General features: G+C 46.7%; 1 protein-coding gene across 5 annotated transcripts; it reads left to right on the top strand.

Annotated features, from left to right (window-relative positions):
• The first annotated feature begins 1,700 nt into the window (after window positions 1-1,700).
• Ftsj1 (FtsJ RNA 2'-O-methyltransferase 1) lies at window positions 1,701-12,221 on the top strand. 5 transcript variants are annotated; one of them, XM_059250360.1, is made up of 13 exons: window positions 1,701-2,135; window positions 3,324-3,479; window positions 3,613-3,682; window positions 3,771-3,861; window positions 5,408-5,486; window positions 7,115-7,167; window positions 7,262-7,315; window positions 7,405-7,507; window positions 7,610-7,693; window positions 8,259-8,362; window positions 8,453-8,650; window positions 8,822-8,866; window positions 11,535-12,221. In XM_059250360.1, the coding sequence occupies exons 2-12, from the start codon at window positions 3,359-3,361 to the stop codon at window positions 8,855-8,857; spliced, it is 993 nt and encodes a 330-aa protein (XP_059106343.1). In that variant the 5' UTR covers window positions 1,701-2,135; window positions 3,324-3,358; the 3' UTR covers window positions 8,858-8,866; window positions 11,535-12,221. The 5 variants fall into 5 exon arrangements, with proteins under 5 accessions (XP_059106343.1, XP_059106344.1, XP_059106346.1 ...); XM_059250361.1 differs by having other exon boundaries at window positions 1,702-2,014; window positions 8,825-8,866; XM_059250363.1 differs by having other exon boundaries at window positions 1,705-2,014; window positions 8,265-8,362; window positions 8,825-8,866.
• Window positions 12,222-13,141: the final 920 nt, after the last annotated feature.

Genomic DNA, 13,141 nt, shown 5'->3' on the forward strand with positions numbered 1-13,141 from the left:
GTGGATCTCTGTGAATTTGAGGCCAGCCTGGTCTACGTAGTGAGTTCCAGGACAGCCAGGACTACATAATGAGACCTTGTCTTAAGGAAATAAAATACGAAATACTGAACAGTGTATGAGGGGTGGGGGAGCAGCTCAAACTTCAGCATTTGGAAGATGGGGAGTGGTTCATGAGTTGGAGGCCAGCTTGACGTACACTGAAACCAATGAGAGAGAAAGAAAGAGACAGGGAGAGACAGAAAAGAAAATATAATACTGCGGACTTAACAATGAAGTGGATTGGATTTTTAAAGGTAATAGAGCCGGGCGGTGGTGGTGGTGGTGGTGCACCACCTTTAATCCCAGCACTCGGGAGGCAGATCCAGGCAGATCCTGTGAGTTCGAGGCCAGCCTGGGCTACCAAGTGAGTCCCAGGAAAAGGCACAAAGCTACACAGAGAAACCCTGTCTCGAAAAACCAAAAATAATAATAATAATAATAATAATAATAATAGTAATAATAAATAAAGGTAATAGATATTTAAAACTTATCACTTCTTAATTATCTTACTGTATTTCGTTCATTTTCTATGCTTTTGAAGCCATTTCTCCCATTATACGGTCCAGTTAATACATAATGTGTTCAGACTACACATGGGTGACTTAAAATCTGACCAGATGATGGATAATACATAAACCATGGAAACTAACAAAAGCTACAAACAGACCCAACTCCCTACCCTGCCAAAAGCCAGTTAACCATTTACCAGCATATCACTGACAGCACTTAGTGCCTAATACACGGAAAATGCTGTTTATCTTTTGCACTAGGCCATGACATATGAGCAAACACACACTAATATATGCACATACACATATGCTTTACACTTTTTTTTGTTTGTTTGTTTTTTCGAGACAAGGTTTCTCTGTGTAGCTTTGGAGCCTGTCCTGGATCTCACTCTGTAGACCAGGCTGGCCTTGAACTCACAGAGATCCTCCTGCCTGTGCCTCCCAAGTGCTGGGATTAAAGGCGTGCGCCACCACCGCCTGACATGCTTTAAACTTTTATTCATACTTACGTATTAACTAATTTCTCTATTTGGGGAGGGGGCACGTGTCATAGTGTGCATGTAGGGGTGGGAGTGCGGTGAATCGCACTCAAGTGGTCAGATTTGGCAGCAAGAGCCTTTACCCAGTGTGCCGCGTCACACATTCATAGATAGGCTTTTTAGTAGTGCGTGGGGGTTAAAATGTTTCCCAAAATACTGCAAAGTATATAATTAGGAAAGGATGTACATCTTTCTAACTCTCCAATTAACACTGTGAATCTTTTTTTTTTTTTAAAGAAAAAAATTTTTTTTCAAACACCGTGAATCTTCATCGGTGATTATCTCCATTTTTCAGATGGGAAACCTAAAGTTCTCAGATGGCAAAATTGAAAGCACTGCAATCAACCAGTACAAGTAGGATTCAAAATTGCACGCGGTAGCTTCTCCATTAGCGTACTTTCGCAACAAGCTTTCCTGCGCCGCCTAGTGACGCGCCACCACCTTGCGTAATTTCCCTTCCCGCCAGACTTAAAGAGAATAGGCGTGGTCACGTCGCTGAATTCTGGGAAATGTAGTACATAGGCTCAATGACCACCAGGATATAAAAAGAGGCGGCTAAGTAAGTTATCTTGGCCTCCTTTATCTTGCTTTTTTGTGCGAGTGCGTGGAGCGGGGTGGGGGTTTCCCATGCCAAGGTCTCTCTCTATAGGCCAGATAAGCCGAGAACTCGCGATCTTGCTGCCTCGCCCCCCTGAGGGCGGCTATACGACCTTGGCCTTGAAACAAAGAACAAAGAGCGGGTTCAGTTGCCTTGCAACATTATTGGCTAATCAATGTCAGTTGCATTCTGGGAATAGAAGTTCCTGTGGCCCGGATATGTCGACAAATGATGACGAGACTAACGTCAGACGTTCTGCTCTGCTCTGGACCTCCGTGGAGCTTAACTGTTTCACAATGCAAAGTTTGCCACGTTGCGACAACCTCTAGGTATGTGCAACAGGCCTTCGGGTCAACTTCGAACACCAACTGAAGTCCTACCTTTTCTCACCGGCTTGCACACTCTTCTTGAAGCTGGTGATCCAGCCTCCCACCCTATCCAAGAGCTAAAGTAGGTCCTGGGGCACCGAGGACAAACTAGGACCAAGACTGTAGGCATGCTTACCCTGTTGGGATGGAGGGGGTTCATTCTCGATGTTGCAGCTGCATAGTTTAGTCAAGCCCTGGGAAGTTTACCTAGAGCAGGAAACTGGAATGCTGAGTGAACTCAAGGGGCTGCAACATGTAGCTACACAACTGATCTACTAACCACTGGACCACCTTGAGGCTGATAGGGTGATGATCAATGAGGTCATGAAGATTGACTTGGGGATGTTAATAGAAGTTGAGTCTTTAAGGTATTAGACGTACAGTGCTGTGTCCACCAGAAAATTAATGAAGGCTGATGATATTTTAGTTGAGTTGCTCATGGAGACCGATAGAGTGCACTCACTGGTTAGCTAATGAAGGAATCACTAATGAGAGTGTGACTCCTGAGAGTTCTGGATAGTCAGCAGTCTACATAATAATCGATGATGGTGAGGTTTATGGAGAGAATAACAGAGATGGGTAGGCAGAGTGATAAAAGGCCTCGTGGGGGGAGTGAAGAAAGAAGAAACAGAAGCTGTGTGAGCATGCAGGGCAATGTGTGTATTGATGAAAAGGATACTGAGGGCCACTAACTAGTGTGATCTTTGAGAGGTTGGTTGGAGAGCTGAGTTAATGGAGCTAATAAATGCGCATGATAGAGACCTAACAGGTCATGATTCTCTAGGCATTACTGGAGATTAAGGTGGTGGTAATTAATGGCTGGAGGCCTGATCTTTTAAGGGATTGATGGACTGCAGAGTGGAGAGAGAGATTAGGCTGTGGGAGATGGAGTAAAGTTGTGTCAAGGTATTAGGTGTGAAAAGCATGGAATTAATGGGGGGGAGTAGGGTTCTGTGAATCTAGAGCTACTGGAAATAACTAGAAGATGAAATAATAGAGATGAAATGAGCAGAGAAAATGAGAGAGAGAGAGAGAGAGAGAGGTTACTTGTGTAGCATGTCAGTGAGAGTAGGAGGTGGGCAGGGTCAATAGTAGGTCATTAACTGTGGAGTCTGTGGTACCCACAGTGATGGGAGCCTGTCAGGGCTTCAGTCTCCATGTGTTGAATGAACTGTCAGATGGGTCACATGAACTCAATTAAGTGGACTTTGTTTTCTCTGCCCTGTGCAGGTAGGTGTTATCCTATTACCTACCCTGTTTACTCCTACAGGACAGTGTCAGCTCACTGCCTACCAGCAGAGTGAGATGGGACGGACGTCAAAGGATAAACGGGATGTCTACTACCGCCTGGCCAAGGAGAATGGCTGGCGGGCCCGGAGTGCCTTCAAGCTACTTCAACTGGATGAGGAATTTCAACTCTTCCAAGGTGCCTAATTTGGTGGCCAAGTGACCTGGGAGTGAAGAGAAGGCCGCTTTTCTGCAGAGCTCACTGTAGTAGGGGCCTCAGGTGAGAAAGGTCTATGCAGCTGACAAAATATGTCTTCACTGTGTATGTGCAGGTGTGAAACGAGCAGTTGACCTGTGTGCAGCCCCAGGCAGCTGGAGCCAGGTGCTGAGCCAGAAGGTTAGGTGAGTGGAGGTCTGGGAGGGTGAAGCGGTGGGAAGCAGGAAGGGCTAGGGGTAAAGAGTGTGCTGACATGGACTGTGCTGTCCACAGGGGCCAGAGTTCCGGTCAGGTGGTGGCTGTGGACTTGCAGGCTATGGCTCCACTCGCAGGCGTGATACAGATACAGGGGGACATCACTCAGGTGAGCGCATGACAGAGTATCGGGGTTATCCTGGGAGAAGGCTCTACTTGGGGGCTATAGAAACTGGAAGAGAAGCAAAGCGATACAAACAGTGGAAGTAATATGTAATCCTCGGATGTAGAAGGCTGAGGCTGAGGGGTAATAAATACAAAGCTAGCCTGAGTTCTGTGATGAGACTGTAGCTCAGAATTAAAGAGAGAGAGGGCTGCAAGGTGGCCTCAGTAGGTAAGGGTGCTTGCCGACAAACCAGGTGACCAAGTTCAATCCTGACCTCCGTGTGCACACAGTTGCACATGGACCTAAACTTTACACACACAAGAAATGAATAAATAAATGCAGTTTTTAAAATATTTTAGGGGCTGAAGAGATGGATGGTTCAGCAGTCAAGAGCACTGGTTGCTCTTGCAAAGGACCCAGGTTCAATTCCCAGCACCCACACAATGGCTCACAACTGTCTGTAACTCCAGTCCCAGAGATTGTCATGCCATCTTCTGGCCTGCCCGGCACCAGACATACATGTGGAGCACAAACATACATACAGGCAAAACACCTATATACATTTTTAAAATAGAAAAAGGAGCCAGGAGGTGGTGGTGCACACCTTTAATCCCAGCACTCGGGAGGCAGAGGCAGGTGGATCTTTGCGAGTTCGAGGCCAGCTTGGTCTACAGAGTGAGTTCCAGGAAAGGTGCAAAGCTACACAGAGAAACCCTGTCTCTAAAAACCAAAAAAAAAAAAGAAAAAAAAAACAGAAAGAAAGAAAGAAAGGAAAAAGGAAGGGAGACAAAAATAAAAATATTTTTAATGAGTTGATTAATTTTTTTTTATTATTTGTCGTGTGTATATATGTGGGTGCTTGTGTGCTATGGTGTGCATATAGAGGTCAGAGGACGGCTTGGAGGAGTCAGTTCTTCCCTTCCGTTATGTGAGTTCTAGGGATGGAACTCCGGGTCACCACACCTGGCAGCAAGGACCTTTACCTGCTAAGCCATTTCACCAGCCCCTTAAAATTATTTTAAATAAAAAAGAAAGAGGAGCCGGGCAGCAGTGGCGCTTGCCTTTAATCCCAGCACTCGGGAGGCAGAGTCAGGCAGATCTCTGTGAGTTCGAGGCTAGCCTGGTCTACAGAGCGAGATCCAGGACAGGCACCAAAAGTACACAGAGAAACCCTGTCTCCAAAAACAAAAACAAAAACAAAAAAGAAGAAGAAGAAGAAAGAAAAGGAAAAGAAAGAGGAGGGAGATTGGAGATGTAGCTTAGCACTGGAACACTTGTATAACATGAGCAAAGCATACTGGGTTCTATCCCTGTATCAGAGACAAACAGAAAGACAGATTAACAGCAGACAGCCAGTAGATTATATTGCAGAGATACCAAAAGATGGTGAGGATGGGTCGCTAGAGATGGAACCTGGTCTTGGGCAGGCAAAGCCTAAGAACATGGCCGTCTCAGAGGCTTTGAGGCTAGGGCTGTCTGTGGGCAGGTGGGATTTGAGGGTGAGGGCAGCAGAGGGGCACCGAAGCCACTCATCCCCTTTTCTCTATAGCTTTCCACTGCCAAGGAGATCATCAAGCACTTTGAGGGCTGCCCTGCCGACCTAGTAGTGTGTGACGGGGCTCCTGATGGTAAACGGGGTGTGGGGTGACCTCTGTCTCCTGGCTCGGTTCTTTTCTCCCTCTCCCGCTCTGCTTTCACCATTTCCTCCTTTCTGTCAGTGTCTCCCTACCTCTGCTCCCTGCTCTCATTCTCCAGCTTTCTTCTCACCGCCTTTCAAGGTTTTTTTTTAACTATTTCATGGTGATGGAAATGGAGGGACCCTCACGTATGCTAGGCAAGTGTTCTGCCCGCCTCGAAGGCATACCTCCTGCCCCCCAGCTTTGTGCTTTTTGTCCACCCTTCTGCCTTTTCGTACGACTGCCTGTCCCATCCTGTGTTCTTGGTTTTCAGCCAGCTGTCTATTCAAATCATTTTCTAAGCACGTGTTGTGTTGGGAAAGTGTGCATAAATAAATCCCACTGACCTCTGGCCTTGTGAAGTCAATGTTTTAGTGGGAATACATAGAAAAGAGACAGTTGAGCTGGGGCCTCAGTGCCTCTAATTCCAGCTCTTAGGAGACTGAGGCAGGAAGATCACTAGAGTTCAAGGTCAGCCTGGACTAGAGAGGCCCTGTCTCAAAAACTAAAAGTAGCGGGGTGGGGAGCTGGCTTAGTGGTTAAGAATTCCAGCTGCTCTTCCAGGGACCCCAGTTCATTTATGAGCCATCCATGCCAGCTCCAGGGGATCTGACACCCTCTCCTGGCCTCCATGGGCACACACATGTGACAGACACAAACACAGACACACATCCACATCCACATCAATTTTAAAAAGTTAAGTTTTAGAAATATATGAAACTAATAGCAATTTATAATTTTTAATATCCAGATAATTAGATAAACTAAAAACGGTCATAGGTACTCTAGGGAAGTCACTGAAACAGGCCAAGGAAGTAAAAACTACTTTTTTTTTTTTTAAAGTAAAATCCCTGTTGGGATTTTAAATAAAGTAGACAAGAAAGGCTCCATTGACAGCCAGAAGAGTTGATAGGGCACGTGCTGATGGGCCAGTTACAGTCTTGCTCTTCATACTGAGAACCTGGAGCAAACCCTGAGGGTTGTGGACCAAGGAAGCCTGCCTGGCTGGGATGGTGATTGTACATACCCCTCAGGCTACTTAAGCAGTGTGAGGGGCAGAGGTAAAAGCAGGGACACCAGGAGGCGCTGGACACTGCAGTACTGCGAAGGAGTGAAGGATTCCAGTGTCCGGCGAGGAGAGTCACATTTGGAAAATAGAGCTGGCTGGATTTGCTAACGTCTGGCATGTGAGAATGATGGGGGCCAGAGCTGGTCACAGGGACTAAGGTTTTTGACACGAACAACTGGAAGGATCAGAGGAGCTGGTAGAGGAGTAAGAGTAGTAGAAAATTGGCTTTGGACTTGTTGAGCCTCTGGGGCCAATCTAAATTAAGCTCAGAGGAGCCATCTGGGCTAGAGGTCGAAATGCTAGTACTGCTTATGGGACAAATAGTTTCCAGAATTGGAATGACTTCCCAGGTGCCAGGGGTCAGAGTTCAAATCCAGTTGGAAGGCAGTACTCTGTTTTCAGAACCTTAGCAATGAGAAGGCCTGAAAGTAATGTCTGTAGTTTTCTAATCTCTGGTATAAGAAGATAGATCAAATGAGAGGGTCCCCTAACGCTGTTCCTCTCTCTACAGTCACTGGCCTCCATGATGTCGATGAGTACATGCAGGCCCAGCTCCTGCTAGCTGTGAGTAAACCTGGTGGTCGCCCCTGCTCCCCTTTAGCCCTCTCTTGGCTACCTCTGCCTCAGCCTCCACTGTACCCCTCCGTCCTTCCCACAGGCTCTCAACATTGCTACGCATGTTTTGAAGCTAGGGGGCTGCTTTGTAGCCAAGGTGAGCCTTGGGGGACCTGGGGAGTGTTGAGAAAGGTTCGTGGGAGGGGAGCGCCCTTACCTCTCCATCTTGCCTCCCATACCCGACAGATATTCCGAGGCCGGGATGTATCTCTTCTCTACAGCCAGCTTCGTGTCTTCTTCTCCAGTGTGCTGTGTGCCAAGCCCAAGAGCAGCCGGAACTCCAGCATTGGTCAGTGGCCTGGAGGCCTCATAGGCAAGGGGGTGACTGGCATGTGTTCACGCAAGGTTGAGGTGACAGAGAGTCACCTCTCACTTCAGATTCTCCCCACAGAGGCCTTTGCTGTTTGCCGGGGTTATGACCCTCCTGAGGGCTTCATTCCAGACCTGACCAGACCCCTGCTGGACCACTCGTACGGTGAGAGCCAAAGCTGGTGGCCCATGCCTCAGGAAACTGCACTACCCACATGCACCTAATTTCTCTTGAGGGCCCTCAGCCTCCCACCCTGATGGCAGTTCTACCCGCTTAGGGATATTTTGTACTAAAGGGAGCTTCAGTTCAGATTGTCCTCCAGTGGTAGCTCTTGGTCCTGGTGGAAATTCTGTTGCAGCAAACTCCTAAGCATTCACCAAGGGAAGATCCTACCTTTCTATCTTAGGAAAACTCTGTCACTGCCCTCAGGTGGAAACCTCGCCTGTGTTAAACATGTTCCCCTGTCCAGGTCCGTAGCCTTGCCCCTGATGGGCAAAGGCAGATCCCATTTGAGTGAGACAAGGTCCTGATAGAATGTGCTGGTAAAATGCTGGGTGGGCATAGTACAGTGAAAAGCCAGACCAAGGGCTCAGACAAGCCCCTATGAAGGTGATCTGCACTAGAGGGCTAGTTGATGATGGACCAGTGTTTGGGGGGGGGGGGCTGAATGCTCCTGTAGCCTGTGTCATAACTGGCCTTGCCCTGAGTCTTCACTCTGCCTCTTTTTAAGACTTAGATTTCAACCAGCTGGATGGTCCCACCCGTATTATTGTGCCCTTTGTGACCTGTGGGGACCTCAGCGCCTACGATTCGGATCGCAGTTACCCTCTGGATGTGAGTGTCCGATCATCAGGACATGGGTCAGGGAGACTGTCTCGGATTCTCATCTCATCTCATCATCCCCCTGCCTCTTGTGTCCCACAGCTAGAAGATGGCTCCGAGTACAAATATACTCCGCCCACACAGCCCCCCATCTCACCCCCATACCAGGAGGCCTGCAAGTTGAAGAAGAATGGACAGCTGGCCAAGGAGGTCCTCCCCCAAGACTGCTCCATCAACAGAATAAACAAGTTGCCCCAGCCTCTGACTGTTCCTCATTGTCTTACTCTGCTAGCCGACAAGGTACGGATATTCACTTCGGAGCCTGCCATGACCCCTTCCCAATATGCATGTTTCTGTCCTGCCTCACGTGGTTCTTTCCTGCCTTGCAACAACTATAAGAATCAGTAGGTCAGCCCACTGGCAAATGGGAAAATGTAACCAAATACCTGAGTCCCTTTTCTTTTTCTTCAGCAGGTGGAAGACAATGAAATGAATTGTTCATCTTAACACGTTAAGGTAAATTTGCCCTTTTTTTCCCTGAAGTTCAAATAAAGGGCACTTTTAAGAAAAAGCTGAATGGGGACTGCAAGCTGGCTCAGTAGTTAAGAGTAAGAGTAGGCACTGCTCTTGCAGAGGATCCAAGTTTCGTTCCCAGCACCCATGTCTGGCAGCTCACAACTGCCTGCGACTCCACCTCCATGGGATTGGACATATCTCGCCTCCCTGGGCACCTACATTCACAAGCACATACCCGGGACACACATACACAATTAAAAATAATAAAAATAGTTGGGCATGGTGGCACTCACCTTTAGTCCCAACACTTTGAGGGGTGGACAGGAAGTAGGCAGGTCTCTACAAGTTTGAGGCTAGCCTGGTCTGAACAGTTCGAGGCCAGCCAAGGATACATAATGAGACCCTATCTTTAAAAATCCTTCAGTGGGTTGGAGATGGGGCTCAGTGTGTAGAGTGCTGCTTAAAAAGCACAAAGGTTCAATCTCAAAAAACCAGATAGGCCGGGCAGTGGTGGCGCACGCCTAGAGTCCCAGCACTTGGGAGGCAGAGCCAGGCGGATCTCTGTGAGTTCGAGGCCAGCCTGGTCTACAGAGAAACCCTGTCTCAAATAAATAAATAAATAAATAAATATTTAAATATTTAAATAAATAAATAAAAGGCCTAGGAGTGCAAGACAAGGATCAGAACGTCCTCAGATACATAGCAGGTTTGAAACCAGCTTGAGCTACATGAAAACCTGTCTCAAAAGATGGAAGACCTCAGTAAATTTTGACTTTAAAGAAAATTTTGTTTTCCCGAGACAGAGTTTCTCTGTGTAGTTTTGGAGCCTATCCTGGAACTCACTCTGTAGCCCACTCTGGCCTTGAACTCACAGAGATCCGCCTGCCTCTGCCTCCTGAGTGCTGGGATTAAAGGCGTGCGCCACGGCTTGCTTGTTTGTTTGTTTGTTTGTTTGTTTGTTTTCTCTAATTTTTTTAAATTGAAACACAGGGATTAGAGAGATGACTCAGTGGTTAGGAGCACTTGTCCATTCAGAGGACCAGGGTTTAGTACCCAGCACCCATATGGCAGCTAACAACCATCTGTAACTCCAGTTCCAGAGGATCTGATAATCTCCATGTTTCTTCTGGCCTCCGTATTTACCAAACATGCACGTAAGCCATTTACATACATGCAGGCAGGCAAAACAGTCATACACATAAAATGAAAATAAATCTCCTTTAAAAAAAATTGAAAGCCAGGCGGTGGTTGCGCACACCTTTAATCCCAGCACTCGGGAGGCAGAGGCAGAGGCAGGCGGATCTCTGTGAGTTCGAGGCAGGCCTGGGCTACCAAGTGAGTCCCAGGAAAGGCGCAAAGCTACACAGAGAAACCTTGTCTCGAAAAACAAAAAAAAAAAAAAAAAAAAAAAATTGAGACAGGCCAGGCATGGTGACATAGGCCTTTAATCCCAGCACACAAAAGGGAGTCCAATCTAGGCTACATAGTGAGACCCTGTCTTAATAAAAACAAAACAAAACACCAAACCAGGCAGTGGTGGTGCACACATTTAATCTCAGCACTCGGGAGGCAGAGGCAAGCAGATCTCTGTGAGTTTGATGTCAGCCTGGACTACAGAGCGAGTTCCAGGACAGCCAGGGCTACACAGAGAAACCCTGTCTCAAACAAAACAACAATAACAAAAACCGAAACAGTGTTGGGGTACAGGTCAGTGATAGGGCTTGCCTGGTATATATGAGACCCTGGGTTGCTGGGTTTAAAGATGTGCACTACCATACTCGGCCCCAATTACATGTCTAAGAAATTAGTTCTAGGGCTGAAGATTGTTCAGAGGTTAAGAGCACTGACTGTTCTTCCAGAGGTCCTGAGTTCATTACCCAGCAACCACATGGTAGCTCACAACCTTCTGTAATGAGATCTGGTGCCCTCTTCTGGCCTGTGGTCATATATGCTGTGTACATAATAAATAAATAACTCTTTAAAAAAATTTTTAAAAAAAAGAGCCGGGTGGTGGTGGTGCACGCCTTTGATCCCAGCACTCTGGAGGCAGAGCCAGGCGGATCTCTGTGAGTTCGAGGCCAGCCTGGACTACCAAGACAGTTCCAGGAAAGGCGCAAAGCTACACAGAGAAACCCTGTCTCGAAAAACCAAAAAAAAAAAAAAGAAAAGAAAAGAAAAAGAAATTAGTTCTAGGGCTGGTGAGATGGCTAAGCCTAAGAAGCAGATTAAACCCTCGTAACCCACAGGATAGAAGGAAAGAATTGACTCTCACACATTGTTACCTCCGTGGTGTGCTTCCACACACCTATACACACAATAACTAAATGCAAATTTTCTTTCTTTCTTTTTTTTTTTTTTTTGGCTTTTGAGACAAGGTTTCTCTGTAGCTTTGGAGCCTGTCCTGGAACTCGCTCTGTAGACCAGGCTGGCCTCAAACTCACAGAGATCCACTGGTCTCTGCCTCCCAAGTGCTGGGATTAAAGGCATACACCACCACCATGTCCAGTCCCCCAAAAAATATTTTTTAGAGAAATTAGTTCTTGACCGTTTGTAGCACCCCTGTTAAATCATAAACTGTTCACAGTGGGGAGCCTCATAGCAGTGAGAATGAAATAGCACTTTGTAGTTAATCCTGACAGACTTTTTTATGCATTGTCCTTTATGTTAGGATTTGCAGTAAAACTCAAAGTAATACAACTCAGAAGCTGTTGCCTGTCAGAAAAACCAGAAGCTGGCTTGAGGAGTTTGCTAGCCTAGAGTGGGGATCTGCAACAACTCCATGACGACAAAGAACCCGAGGAAGTCTGCGGAGCTGCAGTAGGAATTTCTGGAGACTGTGAGCACACGCCTCTTCTTTCAGCCTCTCCTGGGGTGTCCTGAATAGGTTCAGCATTTCCTCCCCTGAAAAGCGGGGATTGTTAACATGGATAACCATCAGGGACCTCCACCAACTTGATGGAGGAAAGTGTTACACCTTCACTCTAACTGAAGTTCAGCTTTATTTATTCCCAGTCAATGAACATTGGCAACCAATCAACAGTAAAAGCCCTACCTGTACAAGTCCCTTCCTTTTTATGGTACAGTTTACAGGCATCTGAAATACTGCTCGTATTTCTCGCTGCTTTGGATAATAGCAGATTTTATAAATCAGTCCTATAGTTAAACATCCCATCTATTAATGCATCCCAATTTTTCCTGATTGGTTGGTCAGGTATTTTTAAGACAGTATCTTCCTATATCGCCTAGACTGCCCTCAAACTCAAGATCCTCCTGCATCTGTCCCCTGAGTGCTGATATTACAGGCCTGTGCCACCAAACCTGGCTGCTGTATCCCAGTTTTATTTCAATTAAATAGACGGTGATAACTGTATTTCAGTGTAATTGGCTTTCATCATTATTCATATGCATTTGTAGACATATGCAGATGTGCTTTGGAACACTTCTTGTGATGGGCTGAGGATGTAGCTCAGTGGTAGAGTGTGGGCCTCGTATGCACAAGGCCCTGGATTCTGTCTCCACTACGACACACACAAAAAGAAATTCCGTTAGCTGGGTGACATGCTACTACCACCTGTAGGCCTAGCTACTCAGGTGCCCAAAATACGAACATTCAAGCCCAGAAGTTCAAGGTCAACCTGGGCAACATAGCTAGGCTCCATTTCAAAAAGACACCTATAATCCCAGAATGTGGAAGACTGAGGGGGTTGTGAGTTCGAGGCCAGCTTGGGATGCATAGTGAGACCCTGGTTCAAAAAACAAAGACAAAAAAAATCTATGAAAGAGTCCACAGGTATAAGCAAGTTTCCAAAGGATTTCTCAAACAATTTTTTTGTTGTTTTATTTTTTGAAGAAGGGTCTCATGCAGACGGTAGTGGTGCATGCCTTTAATTCCAGCACTTGGGAGGCAGAAGCAGGCGGATCTCTGAGTTCGAGGCCAGCCTGGACTACAGAGCGAGTTCCAGGACAGCCAAGGCTACACAGAGAAACCCTGTAGCCAAGGCTGACCTCAAACTTGCTGTATACCCAAGGATGACCTTGAAATACTGATCCTCCTGACTACCTCCTAAGTACTGGCTTTAAAGGCATGTTTCACCAAGCCTAATTTTACTGGAACAAGTTTCAGGTTGAGAGTCTTTCCTTTGCCCTTAGCTAACATGTACAAGTCCTTGAATTGTATCCCAGCACTACCCACAAGAGGGTATGGGAGGGAGACCTGTTTTCTAAAGAAGTGTCCAAAAGTCTTCCTTGACTACGGTCCTGAATTTCTACAGCCTA

The sequence above is a fragment of the Peromyscus eremicus genome, chromosome X (genome assembly GCF_949786415.1).
Source record: "Peromyscus eremicus chromosome X, PerEre_H2_v1, whole genome shotgun sequence".
Taxonomy (NCBI): Eukaryota; Metazoa; Chordata; class Mammalia; order Rodentia; family Cricetidae; genus Peromyscus; species Peromyscus eremicus.